Source organism: Macaca thibetana, chromosome 19 (genome assembly GCF_024542745.1).
Source record: "Macaca thibetana thibetana isolate TM-01 chromosome 19, ASM2454274v1, whole genome shotgun sequence".
Taxonomy (NCBI): Eukaryota; Metazoa; Chordata; class Mammalia; order Primates; family Cercopithecidae; genus Macaca; species Macaca thibetana.
The window spans coordinates 43664410-43677931 of NC_065596.1; the positions used below are offsets into that span (position 1 = coordinate 43664410).

Genomic DNA, 13522 nt, shown 5'->3' on the forward strand with positions numbered 1-13522 from the left:
CTCTCAGGGATGTGGACACCTCCAACAACTCGATGCTCCATGAACCCCACTCCTTTCCTTTACTTTCTTTTTTTTTTTTTTTGAGGAGGAGTCTTACTCTGTCACCCAGAGCTGGACTGCAGTGGCGCAATGTCGGCTCACTGCAACATCTACCTCCTGGATTCAAGCGATTCTCCTGCCTCAGCCTCCAGAGTAGCTGGGACTACAGGCACCCGCCACCACGCCCGGCTTTTTTTTCTTTGTAATTTTTAGTAGAGACCAGGTTTCGCCATGTTGGCAAGGCTGATCTCGAACTCCTGACCTCAGGTAATCCACCTGCCTTGGCCTCCCAAAGTGCTGGAATTACAGACGTGAGCGACCGGGCCCGGCCCCCCACTCCTTTTACGTATCCTATGTCAGTGCTGTCCCATACAACCTTCCTGGATGATGGAAATGTTCTAATTTGTGCAGCCCCCCTTAGTAGCCATACATAGCTTCTGAGCACTGGCTACTGTATCGACTAGGGCAGGTACATAGAAAATGAGCAATAGGACAAAAAATCTCGAGTTGTTAAACGTTCCCCCTGAGCATTTAAGTGCGGTACCTCCCTATTGCCTGCAGAGGCTGGAACTAGGAAGTAGAGATTGCTGCGCTCCCCAAACAATGAAGTTCACTAGCTTCCTATGAGTCATTAGCCACTCAACTAAGCTCTCACTTAACGTCATCAATAGATTCTTGGAAACTGTGACCTTAAGCGAAAGGACGTATAAGGAAACCAATTTGTTTAAAGGACTGTTATTACAGGATCTGCTTTGTTTCGCTTAAGTCCATTTCCGAGCACCTATCCAAGACGCTGAGGATGCACTGTGCTTTGAAGCCCAACTCCTCTTCCAGCACCGGTAGCAACCCTTGCGTCATCTGTGACTCCTGGGGAGGGGGAAGAGGGCTGTGGTCCCTCAGTGGCCCATGATGAGCACATGGCCCGCCACAGGTGTTCAAGGGAAGCGAATGAACAAGTTGAGGTGATAGGCACCCGAAAATAACTCACCACACTGTAATCCCAGCACTTTGGGAGGCCGAGACGGGCGGATCACGAGGTCAGGAGATTGAGACCATCCTGGATAACACAGTGAAACCCCGTCTCTACTAAAAATTACCAAAAAAACTAGCTGGGCAAGGCTGCGGGCGCCTGTAGTCCCAGCTACTCGGGAGGCTGAGGCAGAATGGCGTAAATCAGGGAGGCGGAGCTTGCAGTGAGCTGACATCTGGCCACTGCACTCCAGCCTGGGTGACAGAGCGAGACTCCGTCTCAAAAAATAAAAAAATAACTCACCACAGACATGGTCTCCCTGACTACTCTTCCTACCGGCCAGCAGCCCCTGGTTCCCATGTTCTCTCCCTCAAGGAGCCCACGTGACTCCTCCAGGCTGTCAGGCACCACCTGAGTCCCACAGCCTTCTGTGCTTTTCCCACAAGCGGCCACCCTGACTCCTTAGCTCCTCATATTGAGGGGCCACAGGGTAGAGATGGGGCCTCTTGAGCAGATTTGTGACAACCTAAACTGGTAGTCAAGAACCTGGGCTCTGGAGATCGAGACCATCCTGGCTAGCACAGTGAAACCCCGTCTCTACTAAAAAATACAAAAAACTAGCCGGGCGAGGTGGCGGGCGCCTGTAGTCCCAGCTACTCGGGAGGCTGAGGCAGGAGAATGGCGTAAACCTGGGAGGCGGAGCTTGCAGTGAGCTGAGATCTGGCCACTGCACTCCAGCCTGGGCGACAGAGCGAGACTCCGTCTCAAAAAAAAAAAAAGAACCTGGGCTCCAGGTCGGGCGTGGTGGCTCACGCCTGTTAATCCCAGCACTTTGAGAGGCCAAGGCAGGAGGATCACCTGAGGTCAGGAGTTCAAGACCAGCCTGGATACCATAGTGAAACCCTTGTCTCTACTAAAAATACAAAAATCAGTCAGGCGTGGTGGTGCTCGCTTGTAGTCCCGGCTACACGGGAGGCTGAGGCAGGAGAATTGCTTGAACCTGGGAGGCGGAGGTTGCAGTGAGCTGAGATCACGCCATTATACTCCGGCCTGGGTGACAAGAGCAAAACTCCATCTCAAAAAAATAAAAATAAAGAAAGAAAGAAAAAAAGAACCTGGGCTCTTCTACAGCCCAGTTGCCTGTCCAAAATGCCACTTTGGGCCTGGTATGGTAGCTCATGCCTGTAATCCCAGCACTTTGGGAGGCTGAGGCGGAGCTGAGGCGGGAGGATCACTTGAAGATAGGAGTTTGAGACCAGCCTTACCAACATAGTGAAACCCCATCTCTACTAAAAATACAAAAATTAGGCCGGGCTCGGTGGCTGACACCTGTAATCCCAGCACTTCAGGAGGCCAAGTGGGTCAGATCCCAAAGTCAGGAGTTAGAGATCAGCCTAGCCAACATGGAGAAACCAACATAGTGAAACCTCATCTCTACTAAAAATACAAAAATTAGGCTGGGCGCAGTGGCTGACACCTGTAATCCCAGCATTTTGGGAGGCCAAGGCGGTCAGATCCCAAGGTCAGGAGTTAGAGACCAGCCTAGCCAACATGGATAAACCAACATAGTGAAACTCCATCCATCTCTACTAAAAATACAAAAATTAGCCGGGTGCGGTGGCATGTGCCTGTAGTCCCCGCTACTCGGGAGGTTGAGGCAGGAGAGTCACTTGAACCCAGGAGGCAGAGGTTGCAGTGAGCCAAGATGGCACCACCGCATCCCAACCTGGGCAGCCTTGGTGAGGGAGACTGTCTCAAAAAAAACAAAAACAAAACACAAAACACAAAAACTGGCCTGCACGGTGGTTCATGTCTGTAATCCCAACACTTTGGGAAGCCGAGGTGGGCAGATCACAAGGTCAAGAGATTGAGACCATCCTGGCCAACATGGTGGAACCCCGTCTCTACTAAAAATACAAAAATTCGCTGGACATGGTGGCACATGCCTGTAGTCCCAGCTACTCAGGAGGCTGAGGGAGAATCGCTTGAACCAGGGAGGTGGAGGTTGCAGTAAGCCAAGATCTCACTACTCCAGCCTGGCAACAGAGCGAGACTCCATTTCAAAAAAAAAAAAAAAAAGCCACTTTGACTTTTTACTGTGTCCTTGGGCAAGCAACTTCCTGGTTCTACTTTCCTGTTCTACAAAATGAGAAAACCTAAAGGTGACTTTGTCTACAAGCAACTTTTTACTTCTATATGTTCCCTGTTTACCAGTGCTGTTCCCCAGAACTTTCTGCAGTGACAGAAATGTTCTATGATCCCTGTAGCCTGGTACAGTGGACTCGTGGTAGCAGCTGAGAACTCACTGTATGCTGCCTCTTATTACACAGCAGTCATCAACAGACCAAGTCCCTAGATCCCCATAGAGAAAGCTACCAGCCCAGCACGGTGGCTCATGCCTGTAATCCCACTACTTTCGGGAGGCCGAGGCGGGCGGATCACCTGAGGTCAGGAATTTGAGAACAGCCTTGCCAACATGGTGAAACCCTGACTCTACTAAAAAAATACAAAAAAATTAGCTGGGCATGGTGGCAGGCACCTGTTTAAGCAATTCTCTGAATCAGCCTCCCAAGTAGCTGGATTACAGGCATCCACCACCACATCCAGCGAATCTTTGTATTTCTAATAGAGATGGGGTTTTACCACCTTAGCCAGGCTGGTCTCAAACTCCTGACCTTGTGGTGATCCACCAGCCTTGGCCTCTCAGAGGGATTACAGTTGTGAGCCACCCCACTGGGCTCTCCTTGTTTCCTTTGTATTAAAGATCATTGGCTAGGCATGGTAGCTTGTACCTGTAACTTGGGGATACATTGGGAAGCTGAGGCAGCAGGACTGCCTGAGCTCAGATGACCAGGCCTGAGCAACACAGTGAGACCTGTCTACAAAAAACAAAAATTCAGCTGGGCATGGTGGCTCTTGCCTATAATTCCGGCACTTTGGGAGGCCCAGGAAGGTGGATCACTTGAGGTCAGGAGTTTGAGACCAGCCTGACCAAATATAGTGAAACCCATGGATACCTGTAATCCAAGATATTTGGCGCCGGGCGCAGTGGCTCAAGCCTGTAATCCCAGCACTTTGGGAGGCCGAGACGGGCGGATCACGAGGTTAGGAGATCGAGACCATCCTGGCGAACACGGTGAAACCCCGTCTCTACTAAAAAAAATACAAAAAACTAGCCGGGCGTGGTGGCGGCGCCTGTAGTCCCAGCTACTCGGGAGGCTGAGTCAGGAGAATAGCGGGAACCCGGGGGGCGGAGCTTGCAGTGAGCTGAGATCCGGCCACTGCACTCCAGCCCGGGTGACAGAGCCAGACTCCGTCTCAAAAAAAAAAAAAAAAAAAGATATTTGGGAGGCTGGGATTGAAAAAATAGACACCCACAAGGATGAGCCATATATCCACCAAGGTCTGCAGCCACCAATGGCCCAAACCACTCCCATCTCAGCTGTGCCTGCACACTGGACTCTACGGGAGGTACAGAGACAGAGACCCCCTGCCTTCTGCCTCCACCCATCCACACCAAGCCCAGTGTGACCACTTCCGGGGAGGGCTAAAATCCAGACTGGCAAAAGGTCGAGGATGTTTACTGATTTCTGTCTGGTTAAACATCCGATACCAACACATAAGGCCACGCACAGTTCTTGAAACTTTAAAATCCCTCAAAAACTGTTTATTATACAGATGAATTTTGATAGTCATGATGGGCTTATCGGTAGGATTTCTGGTAGCGAGCACGGGCACCAGGGCCTCCAAACTTTTTGGACTCGCAGCGACGAGGATCAGCTACCAGCAGGGTCCGGTCATACTGGATGAGGATGTCTTTGATCTCCTTCTTGGAAGCCTCATCCACATCTGGCAAGAAGAGTAGGGACGAAGATTTAGATAATCAGAGTCCTTGACGTGATCCCCACACACCCACCTACCTCATGGGAATGACCCATGCTCACTCACATTTCTGGTAATAGGCCACCAGGGCTTTGGAGATGGACTGACGGATAGCTGTGAGGAAGACACACATATAAAGGATACAGGAGTTCTGTGAAGGCCTCCCTCCCAGAGCCACCTCCCCTATGCGCCCAGTTCCTGGGACTCACCATAAATCTGGGCCACGTGACCACCACCCTTCACACGGACACGGATGTCCACACCAGCAAATCGCTCCTTGCCAAGAAGCAGAACTGGCTCCAGCAGCTAAAGGAACAGGGGGAATGAACAGGGATTTCAGTTACATGCTGGGCAACTTGGTCATCTCACTGGGCTTCTCCTTGTCTCTGCGGCTTCTGCTACCACTGGCCTCAAAGTACTAGTGGATGGGGCTCAGGGTGTCACTCCGAGCCCCCCTACAGAGAAAAGTAAAAGAAGCCAGATTATGAGACTGCTGAAGTGGCAAGAAACATAGGCAAGGTAAAGGGAACAAGATCTGGGCTCCCTCCTACTTGTGTACCTCACCAGACCTCAAACACCCTATCTCTAAGACTGGTTCTTAGAAGGCTGAACAGTAAGCAGCATACCAGTGGCTTCTGAAACTCCCAAGGGTGTTGCAAACAGTCGAAAGCCATCCCCTGGACTGTTCAGGTGCCTTTTCTATTTCCCACCTGAGCTCTCTGCCTTTTCTTTGAGCCTCACGGATTTCCAGAATTACAATACAATACAACCTGTCCCTGTCCCTAGACCTTTCCCAGCTAGCTCTAGGTCTTTTACCAGTGCCTCTGTCTGGATACTTTCTCTACCTGCTTTCAGCTCACAGGTCTCCTTCCCCAGTTCTGACCACTTTGGATCAGCTTCTGGTATTAGGCCCAGTCCTTCTCCCCAGCTAGGCTGGCAGGTCCATGAAGGAAGACCTGAAGTCATCTGGATTACTGCTATGTCCCCAAAACTCAACAGAGGGTACACATACAAATCCTTCAAATAAAGTGACAGCCAATAATAACATTCAACATCTGCTATACAAAGGAATCTCAGAATTTTTATTAAATTCAAGGCCAGGCATGGTGATCACATCTGTAATCCCAGTCCAGGCAGAAGGATCACCTGAGATCAAGGACCAGCCTGGGCAACAAAGTGAGACACCATGTCTACAAAAAAAAATTTCTGAAATGAGCCAGGCATGGTGATGTGCCTGTAGTCTTGGCAACCGAGAGCCTGAGGTGGAAGGATCTTCAACTCAGGAATTCAAGGCTGAAGTTCATTAGGATTGTGCTACTGCATTCCAGGGAGAGTGACAGCAAGATACTGTTCTTAAAAAAAGAACCTCATATCTAAAAACAAATTTTTTTTTTAACTGACCCTGCAATGTACATATTCTTCCTTTTAAAAGTAGTAAACTTCAGAAGGGGCAGAAATCAGACTCTGGCTTCTTTCCATTCTGAGCCAAAGAAACTGAGAGTCCCAAACAGGGAACAGAAGAACCCCTTTCACAAGCAAGCATTTAAACAGACCCAAATTCGGCCGCGCGGCTCACCAGGCTGGTCAGGAGTTCTAGACCAGCCTGGCCGACATGGTGAAACCACGTCTCTCCTGAAAATACAAAAATTAGCCGGCCGTGGTGGTGTGCGCCTATAGTCCCAGCCACCCGGGAGGCTGAGGCAAGAGAACTGCTTGAACCCGGAGGGTGGAGGTTGCAGCGATCCGAGATCGTGCCACTGCACTCTCCAGCCTGGGCGACAGAGCGAGACTCCCTCTCAAAACAAATAAATAAATAGAATAAAAAATAATCAGACCCAAATTCAAGCTATTTCAATACTTACTGAGCACTTACAATGTCTAAACGCTGCTTTAGACGCTTGGGGTTTATCAGGATCAAAACATTGATCTTCGTGAAAATAAAGCTATGAAACTGGTGTTCCTCCACCCTTTGGGTCCCCCCGCATCCCAGTTAGATGAACTTCCTAACATTCCAGTTTTCAAAGCAACCCCTTAATCTTCAACACCCCCATCTCAGCTTTTACATCTTCTGAACCTCAAGCCCGGCTCTATTGCCAAATACCCCACTTTTCTACAACCAATACAACTTCTAAACATCCCGCTGCTGATACCAGCCCCCTCAGCTTTCACGGGCTACTATATCTCCAAGAGTCCTCCATCCACCCAACGCCGGTGCCCGATGCCAGCACCTTGTATTGTAGCGTGCGCGGCTCAATCATCTCCAGGGGCCGCCCGTTCACCTTGATGAGACCATTGCCGCGTTTGCAGTGCGCCACCGCTGTGGCTGTCTTCTGTGGGATACAAGAGAGAGTGGCCCCGTGAGCTCGGGCTCCAGCTCCCATGTTGCCCCCTGTATTTCTGCCCACCGTCCTCTCCCAGACCCTGACCTTCTCCTTCCCCTCCCCTTCCCATCCGGCGTCTAGCTCACCTTGCGTCCGAAGACCTGCACCGACTGCAGCGGGCCCTTGGACGGCATGGCTGCGAGCGTGAACGACAGAACCTAACCGCGCGGCGCTGCAACCGGAAAAGGGAAGCTCGGGGCCACCCTGGCCGCTTTTCAGGGTCTGCGCAGGCGCCTTGAGCGCTGCGTCGCGACGGGAGAGAGCTTTACGGCTTCTGTTGCGGCTAAGGGGCGGGGCGTCTGATCAGCCGCGGGAAGGCCCTTAGGAGCACAGAGCGGGCGTGCCCTGTGAGGCGGAAGTGGCGGGCTCTGTGGGCGGAAGGGGCGGGTCGTGGGAGTGTAGTGTGCGGATTGAAGAGAACGCTTCGTGAATGTGCTTCGCGTCTTCGGTAGTTGTCGATTGCCGCAACTCTCCTTTGCGTTCTGGCTCTTTAATAATCTCCCTTCGTCCCTTCTTTAAATCTGTTCCCACCCTCCCACTACCTGTTAGCTTTCTCCCCTCTGGACTCTTCCCCGAATCCCCCGCATCAGAATCTTCCCTCTGGAATCTACTGCAAGAAATCTGGCTGGATTCTCAGATTCAGGACTTCCAGAATCCTGTCCTCCCTAGAATCCCCCTCCTTGGGGATCCTCTCCAGAATCCTTTCCCCCTCAGAGCCCCCTCCCCTCATAATCTCCTTTTCACCAGAATTTTCTTCCTTTTTCAGTCTCCTCTTCCCAGAATGTTTCCCATCCTTCTCTCAGAAGGCCAACCCCAAATGTTCCTCTTAAGAGCGCTCAACTTAGACCCCCCTTTTCACTGAATCTCCCTCCATTCGGTCCTCGTCCCCTCAGTCACCCTTGCCAGAATTTTCCTTTTGTCAGGACCCAGTACCTCTGGAATCTCCCTCCTCCAGAATCTCCCTTTCCCGGCAAATCCCCCTTTCCCAGAAAATCACCCTTTCCCAGAAAGTCCCCCTTTCCCAGAACACCCCGCCCCGCAAATCCACAAAAACTTCTCTCTCAGAGACCCGTCCCTCAAAATCTACCTTTCTCCTGAGTTTATTTCCCTTCCGAGACTCCTCTTCCCAGCAACTGCCTTCCCTGGAGTTTTACTCCCCTTAGAATTCCCCTCTCCTCAGGGACCCTCCCCCAATAATTCACCTCTTCTGTGTCCCAACCCTAGAATCTCCCCCCACCTTTTTTTTTTTTTTTTTTTTTTTTTTTTTGAGACAGAGTTTCGCTCTTGTTGCCCAGGGTGGAGTGCAGTGGCGCGATCTCGTCTCACTGCAACCTCCGCCTCCCGGGTTCGAGAGATTCTCCTGCCTTAGCCTCCTGAGTAGCTGGAATTACAGGCATCCACCACCACACCTGGCTAATTTTTGTATTTTTAGTAGAGACGGGGTTTCACCATATTGGCCAGACTGGTCTCGAACTCCTGACCTCAAGTGATCCACTCATCTCAGCCTCCCAGAGTGTTGGGATTACAGGCGTGAGCCACAAGCCACCGCGTCCGGCCGAATCTTTTTTTTTTTTTTTTTTTTTTTTTTTGAGACGGAGTCCTGCTTTGTCCCCCAGGCTGGAGTGCAGTGGCATGATCTCTGTTCACTGCAACCTCTGCTTTCCGGGTTAAAGTGATTCTCGTGCCTCAGCTTCTTGAGTAGCTGAGATTACAGGCATGTACCACCACGCCTGGCTAATTTTTGTAGTTTTAGTAGAGACGGGGTTTCACCATATTGGCCAGACTGGTCTCGAACTCCTGACCTCAAGTGATTCACTCATCTCAGCTTCCCAGAGTGCTGGGATTACAGGCATGAGCCACCGCGCCTGGCCCCTAGAATCTCTTTCTCCAGAATCTCCCAGTCATCTTTTTCCTCTCCCCCACATCACCCTCCACTTAGGCCTCCTCCCCACAGAATTCTCCAACCCCACCTGAGGAACCCCAGGTTTGGGTTGTCCTCTGGCTGCCAGCAGATGTCCCTGCCTCTCTCCCTATAAAGATTCTCCCCAGCCCAGAGATTCCTCTCTCAGGGCTACAGGGAGCCCACAGTTGCCTCAGTTTCTCTGGCAGTACAGGGTCTGGGATCCAAGGTTCAAAAGGACGTGGTGGCACACTTTGCCAAAGAGGGTGGAGACAGGGAGACACTGGAGGGCAGGTCTGGGGCCAGAGGGAAAATCCAGCCTGGAGTCCAGCTTTAAAAGAGTGAGGCAGGAGAGGGGCTGTGAGGAGGGAGGAAGTAAGTCCCTAGAGTCTGACCTGGAGGGACACAGAGACAGCCCAGAGAAACGTAGGCACACGTGGAGAAGAAGAGAAAGATGAAAGGGCCAAGGGAGAAGAGGAAGAGAAAAGGGAGAGACCAGGACAGTCAAGAGATTGACCCCCAAAACAAGCCTAGTGACAGAGTTAGAGGCAGAGAGGCCAACCCTCAGACAAAAGAGATAAAGGCAGGCATGAAGTTTCCAAAATACTTGAGACAGAGGCCAGGTGCAGTGACTCACATCTATAATCCCAGGACTTTGGGAGGCCAAAACGGGAGGATCACTCAAGCCCAGGATTCAAGACCAGACTGGTCAACATGGTGAAACCGCGCCTCTACTAAAAATACAAAAATCAGCTGGGCATGGTGGCAGGCACCTGTATCCCAGCTACAAGGGAGGCTGAGGCAGGAGAACCACTTGAACCCGGGAGGTGGAGGTTGCAGTGAGCTGAGATGGCACCACTGCACCCCAGTCTGGGTGACAGAGCAAGACTCTGTCTCAAAAATTAAATAAATGAAAAAGGAGAGCTGAGACCTCAAATATTCACCTAGACATAGATAAAGGCTAGCACAGGTGTTTTCCAATGAAGACAGAGGCAGACGAGAGGATGCACACACTCTAACTGTACTGTCTTTTTTTTTTTTTTTTTTTCCTGAGATAGAGTCTCGCTGTGTCACCCAGGCTGGAGTGCAGTGGTGCAATCTGAGCTCACTGCAACCTCCGCCTCCCTGGTTCAAGCGATTCTCCTGCTTCAGATTCTGGAGTAGCTGAGATTACAGATTCTTCTGCTTCAGCCTCCTGAGTAGCCCAGATTACGGGCCTCTGCTACTACACTTGACCAATAATTTTTCCTTTTTTTTTTTTTTTGAGACAGAGTCTCGTTCTGTCACCCAGGCTGGAGTGCAGTGGCGCGATCTCGGCTCACTGCAAGCTCTGCCTCCTGGGTTCACGCTATTCTCCTGCCTCAGCCTCCGGAGTAGCTGGGACTACAGGCACCCACCACCACGCCCAGCTAATTTTTTGTATTTTCAGTAGAGAAGAGTTGCACTGTTTTAGCCAGGATGGTCTTGATCTCCTGACCTCATGATCCACCCACCTCGGCCTCCCAAAGTGCTGGGATTATAAGCGTGAGCCACTGTGCCTGGCCAATTTTTGTTTTTTTTTTTTGAGATGGAGTCTCGCTCTGTCGCCCAGACTGGAGGGCAGTGGCTTGATCTCAGCTCACTGCAACCTCTGTTTCCTGAGTTCAAGCAGTTCTCCTGTGTCAGCCTCCCGAGTAGCTGGGATTACAGGCATGCACCACCATGCCCAGCTAATTTTTGTATTTTTTAGTAGAGACAGGGTTTCACCATGCTGGGCAGGCTGGTCTTGAACTCCTGACCTCAGGTGATCCACTTGCCTCGGCCTCCCAAAGTGCTGGGATTACAGGTGTGAGCCACTGTGTCTGGCCACTAATTTTTGTATTTTTTAGTAGAGACAGGGTTTCACCATGCTGGGCAGGCTGGTCTTGAACTCCTGACCTCAAGCTCACCTCAGCCTCCCAAGGTTCTGGGATTACAGGTGTGAGCCAAGGCTATTGGCCTAGCCTGCACTGTCTTAAGGGCCCGTTGGGTAGGGGAGTTCAGGTTCTCTGGTCTCTCCAGATTGATCTTCACACTCTTGCTAAGTCTTGTATCGTCCCTGAGCTTGGGAGTCAGGGAGCGCTGTGACCTAGGCCCTCCCGACTTTGGGGTCACCATCTTTCCCCAGCCTCTATGGGCACACTCCCTGAATTATCTGTGGCTTGGGTGGAACAATCGGGATAGGACGGCGGGGGGAGGTGGAGGGGGAGTTCCCCTCACCCACTTCAGTCCTCCAGTCTGCTCCACCTTCCTGTACCTCTGTCTTCCAGAACCCCAGGTCAAGCACCAGAGAATGTCTGGGAGTGAGCAAGGTGCTGGTGTTGCTTCTGTGGATCATCCTCCTGCTTGTACAGCCCTGGGGGGACCTAGGAATGCCCCTCTGCTGCAGGGAGCCTTTTTACTTCCTTGCAGCCCTCTGAAGATACTAGTGAGTGGGGAGCAGAGCCAGCAGACAGGGGTGGGCCAATTGATGGGGCGTGGTAGGGGGTGTGTTTGAGGAAGGGTCAGCCTCTTTCCCTCCAAGATCTGATTCTCCTCCTTACCCCTGAATTGTAGGGAAACAAAAATGATGACACCCTCTACACCCCAGATGATCTCCGGTGAGTACTGTATTTGCTTCTTTCTGCAGTTGGAGGTTTTGAGAGAATTCAGTGGTCTCCATGTGTGAGGGTAGCTGTGTGACCATATGAATATGTTGCAGGGAGGAGGTAGTGGGACTGTCTCCTGACCCAGCCCCTAGTCTCGACAGATATATTTTGGTCACCGCTGTCTCCAATACCTAGAATAGGGAGGCATATAATAACAAATGATGACTACAGCTACATGTAAATAGTGCTTACTCTGTGCCAGATATTGGTTTAAATGCTTTAAGTATGTTAGCTTATTTACTCTTTACACCAATCCTATAAGATAGACACGACCGCCATGTATGGATGTGAACGTTGTACACTGCATAAGGATCCCACATCTACAAAGACGGTACTGTATTCACAGCCTGGACATTGTAGATTTGCATATTTGTCGGTTTCCAGCAGATGGCAGTAAAGTATCTTGTTCTGATAAAATCAAGCCTTAGAAGGTAGAAGGAACTTAAGGAAGGTCTTTTTCTTTTCTGTTTTTTTGAGACAGGGTCTTGCTCTGTCCCCCAGGCTGGAGTGCAGTGGCACAATCACAGCTCACTGCAGTCTCGACCTTTTAGACTCAACCAATCCTCCCACCTCAGCCTCGAGAGTAGCTGGGACCACATGTACGTGACATTATGAATGGCTAATTTTTTTTTTTTTTTGAGACGGAGTCTTGCTCTGTCACCAAGCTGGAGTGCAGTGGCGCAATCTCTGCTTGCTGCTACCTCTGCGTCCTGGGTTCAAGCGATTCTCCTGCCTCAGCCTCCGGAGTAGCTGGGACTACAGGCATGCGCCACCATGCCCAGCTAATTTTTGTATTTTTAGTAGAGACGGGTTTTCACCATGTTGGTCAGGATGATCTCAATCTCTTGATCTCATGATCCGCCTGCCTCGACCTCCCAAAGTGCTGGGATTACAAGTGTGAGCCACCATGCCCGACCTTTTTTTTTTTAGATATGGGGTGTCACTATGTTGCCCAGGCTGGTCTGGACACCTGGGCTTAAGTGATCCTCCTGCCTTGGCCTCTCAAAGAGCTGGGATTACAGGCAGGAGCCACTGTGCCCAGCTGAGTGTCTTTTTCTTTTCTTTTTTTTGTACTTCTGTAGTTTTTATTTTATTTTATTTATTTATTTATTTATTATTATTATTATACTTTAAGTTCTAGGGTACATGTGCATAACGTGCAGGTTTGTTACATATGTATATTTGTGCCATGTTGCTGTGCTGCACCCATCAACTCGTCAGCACCCATCAACTCGTCATTTACATCAGGTATAACTCCCAATGCAATCCCTCCCCCCTCCCCCCTCCCCCCTGAGCATCTTTTTCTAACTTGCACATAAGTACAGTATGGCATAGTGTCAGCCCTTAAGGTTGGGATTATCCAGAGCCCTACTTACAAATGAGGAAACTGAGGCCCAGAGAAGTGAAGGGGTTTGTTCCAGGCCACAGATAAGAAACCTTGGGAGTGGGGACTTGGACTTATGCCCTTACCCATAGATACCAGGCCACTTTGTCCCCACTGTGTGTCCTGCTGAGACTCTAGGCTGCTTCAGGTTGGAGCTATCTGTGATTGGGTCTGAGCAGGGACCATCTGTGGGAACTGCTGTGTTGCAGCTACAGTACCTGCTGGATCCTCTGGGGTCCCAGCTGTGAGTGGCCAGCCAGGGCCGTTGCCGGCCCTATGAAGGACATCCCCAAAGACCTG

General features: G+C 50.8%; 4 protein-coding genes and 1 long non-coding RNA gene across 5 annotated transcripts in view; 2 read left to right on the forward strand and 3 right to left on the reverse strand.

Moving 5' to 3' along the window:
- GMFG (glia maturation factor gamma) overlaps positions 1 to 13522 on the reverse strand; it is a 257896-nt gene that overhangs the window by 103968 nt on the left and 140406 nt on the right. The window lies entirely within an intron of this gene.
- PAF1 (PAF1 homolog, Paf1/RNA polymerase II complex component) overlaps positions 1 to 13522 on the reverse strand; it is a 231254-nt gene that overhangs the window by 45723 nt on the left and 172009 nt on the right. The gene's annotated exons all lie outside the window — the stretch shown is intronic.
- The window catches only part of SUPT5H (SPT5 homolog, DSIF elongation factor subunit), a 71156-nt gene that overhangs the window by 17981 nt on the left and 39653 nt on the right, over positions 1 to 13522 (forward strand). The window lies entirely within an intron of this gene.
- Positions 4648 to 7480, reverse strand: RPS16 (ribosomal protein S16). The gene is made up of 5 exons (XM_050769336.1): positions 7359 to 7480; positions 7120 to 7221; positions 5101 to 5197; positions 4958 to 5005; positions 4648 to 4858 (listed from the first exon to the last, which is right to left on the reverse strand). Exons 1-5 carry the CDS (start codon positions 7404 to 7406, stop codon positions 4713 to 4715), a joined length of 441 nt encoding a protein of 146 aa, XP_050625293.1. The 5' UTR covers positions 7407 to 7480; the 3' UTR covers positions 4648 to 4712.
- LOC126942161 (uncharacterized) lies at positions 7673 to 11843 on the forward strand. The gene is made up of 3 exons (XR_007721514.1): positions 7673 to 7720; positions 11461 to 11618; positions 11747 to 11843. It is a non-coding gene; the product is annotated as an uncharacterized LOC126942161 (long non-coding RNA).